Source organism: Mobula birostris, chromosome 8, assembly GCF_030028105.1.
Source record: "Mobula birostris isolate sMobBir1 chromosome 8, sMobBir1.hap1, whole genome shotgun sequence".
NCBI lineage: Eukaryota > Metazoa > Chordata > Chondrichthyes > Myliobatiformes > Myliobatidae > Mobula > Mobula birostris.
The window spans coordinates 153,693,879-153,706,720 of NC_092377.1; the positions used below are offsets into that span (position 1 = coordinate 153,693,879).

Consider the following 12,842-nt stretch of genomic DNA (forward strand, 5'->3'; position numbering starts at 1 on the left):
TATCTTCATTACTACCATCAGGGAAGAGGAACAGGAGCCTGAAGATCCACACTCAACATTTTAGGAATAGCTTTTCGCCTCTCTGCCGTCAGATTTCTGAACGGTCCATGGACACTGATCATTTATCATTATGTCCTATGAAATGGGCGATCGTGGTCTTTCCATGACCATGATTTTTCTACAGTTGCCTTCTTCTGGGTAGCGTCTTAACGAGATGTGTGACCCCGGCCACTATGAATACTCTTCGGAGATTGTCTGGTTGGCATCAGTGGTCGCATAACCAGGACCTGTGATATGCACTGACTGCTCAGATGACCATCTACCTGCTCCCACGGCTTCTCATGACCCTGATCGGGGGGTGGGGGGGGCGGCTAAGCAGGCGCTAGACCTAGCTCAAGGGTGACCTGCAGGCTAACGGAGGGAAGGAGTGCCTCAGACATATCTCCGCCCCGCCACCCGTGAGCATTATCTCACCATTTTTGATCTTGTTTTGCACTATTATATATTCTTATATTACCTTTATATGCTGCTGCTACAAAACAACAAACTTCATGGCATATCTCTGTGATAAAAAACCTGATCCTGAAACTTATCGTACAGAAGGTCTGTCCAAGAGACTTGGCAGGAAAGGAGCTGCCCCTGAGCCTGGAGGTATGTGCTCTGAGGTTTTTGTATCTTCTGCCCGATGGGAGAAGAGAGAATTAATGACCAGTAAATTTGGGCCTTGCCAGAAGTGAATAAGAGAGGAAAAAAAGTTTTGTTTATTTATTTATTTATTGAGATACAACACAGAATAGGCTGTTCTGGCGCCATGAGCCACACCACACTGCAACCTGGCCATTTAACTCTAGCCCAATCACAGGACAATTTACAATGACCAATTAACCTACCAACCAATATGTCTTTGGACTGTGGGCGGAAACCAGAGCACCCGGAGGAAGCCCACGCACTCCCTGATGAGGATGTACAGACTCTTTTTAGAGGATATTGGAATTGAACTCTGAACCCTGGAATGCCCCGGGCTGTAGTAGGGTCACGTTAACTGCTCTACTACCATGATTTTTTGTTTGTACACTATCAGTATATGTATGAAGAAAAATCCATTACCTTTCAGTCATGCCATGTATGATTGCTTTGCAATGACCTTAAACCTGGGAACTGTGGCTGCTATGTCCTTCAAGCTAAAGCAACACACATAAAAGTTGCTGGTGAACGCAGCAGGCCAGGCAGCACCTCTAGGAAGAGGTACAGTCGATGTTTTGGGCCGAGACCCTTCGTCAGGACTTTTTAAGAGAGCAGGCCCATTACAGACGGCGAAGAAAGTGCTTTAAAAGAGCAGGTCGACTGTACCTCTTCCTAGAGATGCTGCCTGGCCTGCTGCGTTCACCAGCAACTTTGATGTGTGTTGCTTGAAATTCCAGCATCTGCAGAATTCCTCGTGTTTGCGCCTTCAAACTAAAGGTGATTTGTGATTTTTGAGTGCCTCTGTCAAATCTCTAACAAAAGACAAGCTGCTGTGGGAGCTTAGCAGGTCAGGTAACCAACATCTGTGAAGGGAAATGGACAGCTGAAGTTTCAGATCGAGGCCCTTCAGCTGGACTGCAGGAATAGAGGCGAGATGGCTGGAGTGAAGGGGTGAGGAAAGTGATCTGGGGCAAGAGTTGCCACTTGATAGGTGGGATCCAGGTCATGAGGGGTTGATCACCAGGTGGAAGTTCATGGGGGAGGAGGCAAGGGTGGAGATGGCAACAGAATTAGGTGATAGCTGGACGTGACAAATAGGCTGTAATAGGAAAACTCCACCATGGGCGATAGCCACTCCAGCATCCAGGACATATTCGAGGAGCAATGCCTCAAAAAGGCTGCATCCACAGTTAAGGACTCCCATTACCCTCTTCTCATTGCTACCATCAGGGAGGAAGTACAGGTGCTGGAAGCCACACATCTAATGTTTCAGGAATGGCTTCTTCCCCTCTGCCATCCGATTTCTGAAAGGACATTGAGCACTACCTCACTACTTATATTTTCTCTTTTTGCACTATTTATTTAATTTAACTTTTTAAAATATAACATATATAACACAAGTAGAGGGCTATGGGTAACCCTAGGTAATTTCTAAGGGAAGGACATGTTCGGCACAGCTTTGTGGGCCGAAGGGCCTGTATTGTGCTGTAGGTTCTCTATGTTCCTATATACTTACTGTAATTTACCATTTTATTCTGTATTGCAATGTACTGCTGCAGCATAACAACAAATTCCATGACGTATTTCGGTGATATGAATTCTGATTCTGAAAATAAAAGGAGACAGTGGGCAGATTGGAAGATTGAGGAGCCAGTTGGGGGGAAGAGGGTGATCCCGGAAGATAAGGGAGGGGGAAGAAATAGGGCAATGTGTAGCGGAGGGGTTGGAAAGAAGGAGGTGTGTGTGAGAGGAATAGGGTAGATCAGAAGGCGCAAGAGAAGGATGAGCAGCAGTCATCTGTAACTAGCAAATTCTAAATCTTGTAACCTGTTGTAAACCCTGATGCTGTTCTTTGGTGTGAAATCTCCAGTGGTCAGGGTGACATCCGTCTCTGTCGCACACAACCTAACCAGATTATCCAAGGGCCCTGCTGCTATGCATGTTTCAGCCTTGGAAACCAAACTTAGTTCCTTCCAATCGAGCCTGGGAGAATGAAGTTGACTAATGCCAACTCCCATTGTGTTGTCAGCTCCCTGCAGTCAGTTTGTGGAACTAGTTCCATTGTCTGCCTTCTGGTAGCTGAGGTCTGAATATCCTTGTTTACACAGACTGTTCTTTGAAAACACCAAACAGCTGGGCCTCTCCTGGTACACAACTTTACATGTGAGTTCCTGTTGAAGTCTTTGCAAAAGACTGTATCAATCTTGCGGGCAAAGATTCTTCCAGGGGAATGTACCCTTCTGATGGAGAGGTAATGACAATAAAATATAGTAACAGAATTAGGCCATTTGTCCCATTAGTCTTTACTAGTCAATCATGGATAATTGTTTTATTCTACCCCATCCTCCTGCCTTCTCTCAGTGACCCTTATCAATCAAGAACCCATCATTTTCTGCCTTAAATACACTCTAAGACCATGATGGCAGCTGTGTTGATCTTGCAGGCCTCTGGCAAGTTGCATGTTTGGCTTGTCTGCTGGGACCACTTGTTTGACACAAGGTGAAGCTACTACTGTTTGGGAACAGAAGTGAGGTGTTGGGAAAATTTGGTACAACAGTTATTGTCACACCTGGAGAGATGCAATATGGAACAGGCACTGCAGCCCATCAAGTCTATACCGGCCCTCAACATCCACTTTCACTAATCCTCGATATTTCATTGCCCCAACACACCTACTAACTCCCCCCAGATTCTGCTAATCACCTCCACAGCGGCGGTGGGGTTGGGGGGGGGGTTAAGTTCACAGTGGCTGATTGACCGACCAACCTGCATGTCTTCAGAATCAGAGCAAGCAGTCGAAACTAACGTGGCCAAAGGGAGAATGTGCAATCTGTGCGGGCAGCATCCACGGTCAGGATTGAACGAACCCGGTTCTCCAGTGATGCAAGCCAGTGGCTCTACCGGCCGTGCCGTTGTGGAAGCACGTTGGGTTAAAAGTGAGCGTCTTGGCCAGATCGCAATTGCGGCGTTGTGGAATCTGGGTACACCGCGTCATCAGGCCTCCCACTGAGCCAGGTTGTCTGCCAGGATTGCCAGTCCTCCCTCCTGGCCAGTTCCTGGGGATCGGCACTGCTTTCCTGGAGGGAGTGGGAGGGTCTGCTTTCTCAGCAGCTGCTCAGGAGGCTACTCTAAGGGGTCACCAGCGTAGAGTGCCCCACCCTCTCCCTGAGAGATCTGTCCTGGTCATCGTCCAATGCTTCTAACCTGCCTTTTGCCCATTTAATCACAGACACAACCAATCAAATCCATCGCACCGCTCAGCTGCAGTTCTTCAAGTGAGCTTTTTCCCCCCGAAGAGTCGATCACTGAGCGAAAACACTGCACAGGCACGATAATATTGTTATAAACAAAGATATAAAGAGCATTTTTGTGTAATTTAGGCTCCATCCCCCCTTCCTGAAAGAAATAATCCCATTGACGTTTGCAAGTTACCACAGCTATTAAAAACTGTTCCACTGTCTTATGAAGCCAATTCAATGTTTGGGAAAGGCCTCGCTTTTGTTTTGCATCAGTGGGTTGGGATGAATGTCATTCGTGGTTGGTTGTGGTACAGCAAGGCAAGGTTTAGTCATGTCCAGCCCCCGTGTAATCAGATCGTGCTTCGCAAGAGCCTTTGATGTTCAGTAATTAAAACCATAAGTGAGGGGACAGTGCCGGAGGATTGTTTGTTTGGGGGACAGTGCTGGAGGATTGTTTGTTTGGTCCTTTTGATGTGGCCCCGTTTAAAACTCCCTGTCCGATTCTCAATCGGACATCACTGACGCGAGGGGAGTGCAGCCACTTGGGGATTGATTGTCCCACAGCTCGAGCAGCAGGAGAAGGATTTAGAGGAACAAAGCTCCTTTGCCAGCTAATTAGGAACAGATTTGGCCATTAGATATTCAAACCCAGTCTCACCCTGTCATGTAAAACGGGGGCTATCGAGTAAGTGGGTAATGTTTAAAAAAAAATTGCAGAGTCATCCACTTAAATGCACACATCAGAGAAGCAGATTACTTTTATTAAAAGTGATTGAGTAGAGGGACCTAGATGTACTGGTGTGCAAGTCACTGCAGGTGGAGCAAGTGGTTAGGAAGGGAAATAATTTGCTGTAATTCTGTCGGGCCTTGGTGAGACTATTGTGCACTGTATTTGTCTCATTGTCGTAGAGAGGATAAAGACCCACAAGACATAGGAGCAGAATTAGGCCATTCACCCCATTGAGTCTGCTCTGCCATTCTATCATCCATTATCCCTCCATTGGGATATGATTCCATTATTCCTCTAAATGGACTTTGAACCCATAAACACTACCTCACTACTTACTTAATATCTGTTTTTGCACAACTTAATTTATATTTAAATTAGACATAGGTCTATTTAATAGAGGTATATATACTTAATATGTAATCATATATTGATATATTTCATATATTTCATTGTACTGCTGCCGTAATGTTAACAAATTTCACGACATATAGTGGTGATATTAAACCTGATTCTGATTCTTCCCATTCTCCTGCCTTCTCCCCATAACCTTTGGTGCCCTTTCTAATCAAGAACCTATCACTTTCTGCTTAATTACGTCCCAATGCCTCGGCCTCCACAGCAATTAATTCCACAGATTCACCACCTTCTGGCTAAAGAAATTCCTTCTCATCTCTGTGCTGAAGGGATGACTTTCTATTTTGAGGCTCTGCCACTGGTCCCAGACTTTCCCACTGTAGGCAACATCTTCATCACGTCCACTCTATCTAGGCCTTTTAATGTCTGAAAGGTTTCTATGAGATACCCCCCCCCCCCATTCTTCTAAATTGCTTGCTGTAGGGAAAGTGGTGAAACTTAGCAGTTGGTGCATTGACCGCCATGTCAGAGGTGGTGGTAAAGGCAGAAACATTACAGACTATTAGATAGGCATATGGATGATAGAAAAATGGGTGGGAGGGAAGGGTTAGATTGGTCTTAGAGCATCTTGGCATAACCTGGTGGGGCCGACGGGGCTGTGCTGAGCTATATTGTTATATGTTCTTGAAGATTCAATTGGACCGGTTCCAGAGAAGCTGGGTTTGCTGTATTAGAAGAGATTGAGCTAACTAAGCTTGTTTTGTCTAGAGTTTAGAAGAATGGTTCTTTAAGGTGGTTATAGCCAGGAGTGGTAGTGGGGATAAGCTCCCACTACCTATTAAATGCTTCCAATGGCATGCGTCTCTCAAATAGCCTCTGACAGCTCCTGGCCTTCAAGTGTGGCTGAGCTACTAAGCCTGATAGAATTGTTTCTACTGAGAGGAGAAGGGGCAAAGGCTGGTTCCCAGTGCATTAAAACCAGTTGCTTTGGGAAGATGGGGTCATGGTCGTCAGCCATGGTTGGAAGCTTGTCTTGTTGGAAATATTGGTTCATTATTGTCACATTTTATCTATTTACTGATTGGCTGAGGTACAGCCCAGAATAGGCCCTCTGGCCGCACCACCCAGCAGTCCCCCGATTTAACCCTAGCCTAATCATGGGTCAATTACAATGACCAATTAACCTGCCATCTGCTACATATTTGGTCTGTGGGGGGGAAGCCGGAGCACCCGGAGGAAACCCACACGGTCACAGGGAGAACGTACAAACTCCCTTGCAGACTGCGGTGGGAATTTACCAAGATACAATGAAAAGTTTGTCTTGCACACTGTTTACGCAGATTAATTAGTGACACAGTGCATTGAGCTCGAATGATGTAAGCCAGTAACAAGGCAAAAATAAAGTGTAAAGGCGATTGAAAGGTGTAGTGCAGACAAGTGATAGTGAAAGTTCATATAGAGGTAGATTGTAAGGCCAGGATTCCATCTTGTCATACAAGAGTGTCCTCAGAGGCTGATAACAGTGAGATGGAAGCTGTCCTTCAGCCCGGCGGTAAGTGCTTTCAGGTTTTTGTATCTTCTGCCCGATGGGGAACAGGGAGAAGAGAGAAGATCCAAGGTAGGTAGGGTGTTCGGTTATGCTGGCTACCTTCAATAGGCAGTGAGAAGTGTAAACAGAGACGATAGAGGGAAGCCTCTTTCCCATGGTGTGCTGAGCTGCGCCCACAACTATATAACCATATAACAATTACAGCACAGAAACAGGCCATCTCGGCCCTTCTAGTCCGTGCCGAACTCTTACTCTCACCTAGTCCTACTGACCTGCACTCAGCCCATCACCCTCCATTCCTTTCCCGTCCATATATCTATCCAATTTAACTTTAAACGACAACATCGAACCTGCCTGCTGGAAGCTCGTTCCACACAGTTACCACTCTCTGAGTAAAGAAGTTCCCCCTCATGTTACCCCTAAACTTTTGTCCTTTAACCCTCAACTCATGTCCTCTTCTTTGAATCTTCCCCACTCTCAATGGAAAAAGCCTATCCACGTAACTCTATCAATCCCCCTCATAATTTTAAACACCTCTATCAAGTCCCCCCTCAACCTTCTACACTCCAAAGAATAAAGACCCAACTTGTTCAACCTTTCTCTGTAACTTAGGAGATGAAACCCAGGCAACATTTTAGTAAACGTCCTCTGTACTCTCTCAATTTTATTGACATCTTTCCTATAATTCGGTGACCAGAACTGTACACAATACTCCAAACTCTGCAGTTTCCTGTTGTCACTCGTAGAGCAGTTGCTATACCAGGCTGTTGTGCCTTCAGACAGAATACGCTCTGTGGTGCAAGAATCAAACTTGCTAAGGGTTGATGGGGACATGTCAGATTTCTTTTGCCCCCACCTGCTCTGAGGAATATATCATTTACTTATATGGTTCAAGTGCAGGTAAATGGGATTAGTATAAATGGGTACACAATAGTTGGCAAGGGCTGATGTCTACGCTGTCCAAAACTGTCTTCAACATAACCGAGGCAGATCTGTGACTCAGCACGTCAAGAAAGGGATTACTTGCAATGAGCCAAACTGCTTGGAAACCTCCAGCTGTCCACCCGTATCAGGGATTCCCAACGTGCCAAATGATCTGCTTTCGTGCCATTATGTTCAGTGCGAAGGGAGGAACTTGAGTGACTCACGCCAGTACTTTACACTCAGTTAGGTGCCTCCTATACCTCACAGAGTGGCGACTGAGTTGTATGTTTGTGGTCTTGTACTGCTACAGCCTATCCACTGCAAGGTTCGACTTGTGCGTTCAGAGCTGATGTGCTCTTCTGCACACACCATTGTTGTAATGTGTGTGTTTTTTTTTTGAGTTACTGTTGCCCTCCCATCATCTTGAACCAGCCTGGCTGTTTTCCTCTGACCTCTCTTATTAACAAGGTGTTTCCACCCACAGAATCGCCAATCACTGGATTTTTTTTTTGTTTCTCACACCATTCCCTAAACTCCCAGTGAATGTTCTGTGTGAAAATCCCAGGAGGTGAGCAGTTTCTGGGACACTTAGCTCTTCCCATCTGGCACCAATAGCCATTCCATGGTTCATGTCAGTTAGATCACATTTCTTTCCCCGTTCTGATGTTTGGTTTGAGCAGCAACTGAACTTCTGGACCATGCCTGCATGCTTTTCTGCATTGAGTTGCTGCCAGATGATTGGTTGATTAGATATTTGCATTAACAAGCAGGCGTGCCCGATAAAGCAACGGCTGATTGTAATTAACAATGGCATGGAAAATGTTTTCTAGTGTAATAGTGGTGTTGTGGTTTGGTTTGCAGGTTTGTGTGGTGATTGGTAGTGTTTGGAAATGGGTTCAGAATGTTTTCCTTTGGGAAGTTGAGGTGGGGTGCAATTTTTGACACTGTGAAGTAATGGTCTTGTTGATGTTCTAGTGTGCTGAGACTGTAGTCTGTTGAGTTTCTGGGTTGGAGTGGCTGTAAAGTGGGAGACATGGTGGTGCAGGGGTTAGTGCAACATTTCACAGTGCCAACAGTAAGACGGGTTCAGTTCCCGCCACTGTCTGTAGGGATCTTACTGAATGGCCATGATCTTTTTGAATGGCGGGGTAGGCTCGATGGGCTGGATGGCCTACTCCTGCTCCTATTTCTTAAGAGTACGTTCTCCCTGTGACTGTAAGGTTTCCTCTGAGTGTCTCTGTTTTCCCCACATTCCAAAGACGTAGCATTAGGTTTCGTGAGTTGTGGGCATGCCGATTTGCATGGCTGCTCAGCACAGTCCTCACTGATTGGGTTTAACCGGATGGAGCATTTCACTGTATGTTTTGACGCATGTATGACGAAAAAAGCTAATCTTTTAAACCTTCTTTCTATGGCCACACATCCAGTCGACCAAACCTGGGCACAGTCATGCTCTCGTAATATGCAATGACTCAGACTTTGGTGAGACTGAGGGCTTTCTTCACCGATCTGCAAGGCTTAAATAGGTGAGAGGGGAGACATTTAATGGAAACCTGAGGGACAACTTTTATCACCCAGAAAGTAGTCTGTATATGGAAGGAATGCCAGACAACATGGTTGAGGCAGGGCTAAATGGTTCCTGGACTGGTACATGGATAGGAGCGTTGAGCGGAATATGGGCCAAACACAGGTAAGTGAGACTGCCTTGGATGGGAATCTTGGCCAGAATGGGCCGTTGGGCCGACGGCCTGTTTTCCGTGACGTAGGACTCTCACTATAAATGCTTGTACCCTGTGTGGTTTCCGTGATTTTGCTAAACGGAAGCTAATCTATTCTCTTGCAGCAGTGAAAGAGGTGAAACGCTTCTCAAAGCCCAGGATCTTCAACTACACCACCCTTCGCCTGGACGAAGACGCGCAGGTCCTCTACGTTGGTGCTCGCGAGGCGGTGTTTGCACTTTCAATGGAGGACATCACGGTGGAGGTGAAGGAAGCGGTGAGCATCTCAGCCCGTCTCAGTTACATCATTCTCATTTGATTGTGGGGTGACCCACAGGTCTCTGTCCCTCTATTAGCACTGGGAAATCTAGGCTGGTGTCAGCTATGGGTACCTGAGGGACTTTCCAGAATACCTAATGCCCTTCATACTTTGAAGCAGCAGGCAGTTGTTCCCATTAATTCAGTTCCTTCGCACATCCCAAAGACACGTGGATTGGTAGATTAATTAGCCTGTATAGATGGGTGATTAAAGAATCAAGAGGGGAGTTTGAGCTAGAGGGCTACAGGGAAATTAGATTTGATGGCAGTTAGCATCAACCCAATGGACTGAATGGCCTCTTCAATTAAAAGCTTTCATTATTCCCTTCCACCACCATGACGTTAAAAGGTTATGAAGATTTTTAATCCAGCAACCTACAGTATAGATATAAGGGCAAAAGAATACGTAACCTATGGACTGTTCCAGTGCTGGGGGTGTTGTTATCTCTATGTTTGCCTCCAATGGACAATGATCAAGACAGAACATTGTCAACTGTACAAGGAGTGCTGTTCAGGCAGATCAATAGTGTTACGTCACAGCTAAATCCATCTCTCCCAGTTCCGCTGTGCTGTCTCCCTCTCCGGTTGCAGTATAAATATCTGGCTAATGGCTGTGTTTAATTTTAGCGACATCTCGAAGTCGAGGGCACTGCTGGGTGAGAAGTATTTTTGTGCCCATCAGAGGAAGGGAGGGCACCAGCTCTGTGCCTGAGTTTTCAAGTTGAGCAGTGTCGATGTGCAGTTGTACGTTCCCGGAGCTGTGGTCGTTTCCCTCTTCGTGTCCAAGCAGGCTCCGCAGGCGATGCTTAATCCCAGTGAATATTTGATAACAGTCATCCTCTCAGTCAGGGTCTACAAGGAGGGCTTGCATTTGATAATCTTGATAATGCATTTTACCTGCACCTTTTTTATACTGGCTATCTCCCCATCTTTCAGTCTAGATATAGGGTGTCTGCAGAAACATTGTAGCATCACAGAGCATTATAGCACAGAAACAGGCCCTTTGGCCTGTCTAGTCCATGCCAGCCTAGTCTGCCTAGATCCATTTACCTGCACCAGGACCCAAGCCCTCCATACCTCTCTCATCCATGTAGCTATGCTAACTTCCATCACAGACACAGACCCTTTGGTCCATCTAGTCCATGCCAGCCTAGTTTGCCTAGTCCCATTTACCTGCACCAGGACCCAAGCCCTCCATACCTCTCTCATCCATGTAGCTATGCTAACTTCCATCACAGACACAGACCCTTTGGTCCATCTAGTCCATGCCAGCCTAGTTTGCCTAGTCCCATTTACCTGCACCAGGACCCAAGCCCTCCATACCTCTCTCATCCATGTACCTATTCAAACTTCTAAACCAACTGAGCTGACATGTGGCACCTCAGCCGACAACTCGTTCCGCATTCACACCACCCTTTGAGTGAAGAATGTTCCCCTCAGATTCCCTTTAAATATTTCACCTTTCCACCCTAAATCTATAACCGCTAGTTCTAGTCTCACACAAGTTGAGGGTGAAAGGCTGAAAGTGTTATAGTGTCTCCTTATCTATAGTGTCCAAATGAACACTGCTATCAACCCAGTACCCTGGTTGCCTGTGCTCTGATGTTGCCTGACCCACCAGCTTTTCATTCTGCAAATGCAGTCTGTTGTGTCTCCACTTAGCTGAAGATGTACAGTACAATCTTTCTGTAACGAAGGACTAGCCAGATCAGTCTCGTTTCTACCCCCCACTTCAGTGTGCTCCTTCCCCTCTTTGTAGCCCCTCATGTAGCTGATGAATTCATAGACTAATAGAGAACAGAAACAGGCCCTTCGGCCTGTCTCGTCCATGCTGACCAAGATGCCCATTTCCTCTAAATAGTTTTTTTTTATCTCTATTCTAATGGAGAATTGTTGTTTCAGCTGGCAATTCAGTACCACTGTCAGTTGTTTTCAAAAAGACTCAGAGTGTGAATCCCTTTTGTGTTGGGCTAGCTGCGCTTGGCTTCAACTAAACCAGGAGTTCCCAACCTTTTTTATACCATGGACCAACACCATTAAGCAAGAGGTCCGTGGACCACAGGTTGGGAACCCCTGGCCTAAACCTTCCATCTCTCAGTATGGTGCACCTTAAGTTTATTGTTGTATCCTTGGTTGATTACCAGGAACATCACAGGAGTATGAAGTCATTTAGCCCCTCAACTCAATTCTTCCAGTGAGTGAGGCTGAGGCCAGCTACAGATGTTGTATAGTTTCTAGTCTTTTAGCTGCCAGATTTATGATTAAGATTCAAGAACTTAAATTTTCAAGACTTAAGCTTCTGAACTGAGCAATGGCGACTTGAAGTGGGGAGGGGAGAGAGGCGGGTGAAGTTATGAGGGAAGGTTTTATACTAGGCTTGTGTTCTCTGTGATATGAATCGATAAAGGGCAATTGATTGGCAGTAGATCAGCAGAAATTATTCCATCTGGTGAGAGAGTCCACCACAAAGGAACTCTATTAAAATCTGAGCTGGTCATCAGTCATCAGCTGCCCTTCCTGTGAGGACGCAGGAGACACAGTGGGCAGCTTGCAGAGCCGTCGCCTTGCAGTTCCAGGGACCTGGGCTCAATCCTGTGCGGAGTTTGCATGTGGCTGTGTGGGATCCTCCTGGATCTTATAGTTTCCTTGCACATTCCCAACGATGTGTGGGTTGGAAGGTTAACTGGCCATTGTGAATTGTCCCTAGCGTGTGGGTGTTTAGCAGAATTGAAGGGAACGTGGGGAACTGTTTAAAGGAAATACTAGTGGGTGTGAGGTGGGATGGGACTGCTTTGTGACTCGGTACAGTTTAACAGAAATATAGAAGTGCACGAATTTTCTAACTCCAATTTTAATATTGGATCTCCTTGTCTTGTGATATGTCACCCTTAGGAATAGCTCTCCCAACCTATCCTCAATGAGTTAAACCTACTTGAATCACCATTTATATTACGGAAATTATGAGCCTAGAATAAATCTTGCCTCAGAACTTTATCTCCAGTTTAGTTTTATATTGTACTCAATCTGGAAGCCATGTGCACAAGTTCCGGAACCACGAGTAATTCTGTAAGTACCAGATCTTCAAGAATTTCCAAAGATATTCTGGGTCTCGGAAGTTTGGCTGCAGCTGGTATGTTTGTAGCTCAGGGCAGGAGGGTATGGGATGGAGTGATAGAGCACAGAAGCAGGCCCTTCAGTCCATCATATTCTTGCCCATCATATACTTGTCTGCACTAATCTGTCATCTTCTGAGCCTTGGTGATTCAATGCTTATCAACGAACTCGCCAAAGTTGAGTTGATGAGCATTCTCGTGCAAACGCACATG

General features: G+C 45.9%; 1 protein-coding gene across 2 annotated transcripts in view; it reads left to right on the forward strand.

Annotated features, from left to right (window-relative positions):
• The window catches only part of sema4c (sema domain, immunoglobulin domain (Ig), transmembrane domain (TM) and short cytoplasmic domain, (semaphorin) 4C), a 133,335-nt gene that overhangs the window by 65,221 nt on the left and 55,272 nt on the right, over nucleotides 1-12,842 (forward strand). For both annotated transcript variants that reach the window (XM_072266568.1, XM_072266569.1), the window contains one exon: nucleotides 9,324-9,475. In XM_072266568.1, coding sequence (XP_072122669.1) covers nucleotides 9,324-9,475 — 152 coding nt within the window. The remainder of the gene's footprint in view (nucleotides 1-9,323; nucleotides 9,476-12,842) is intronic.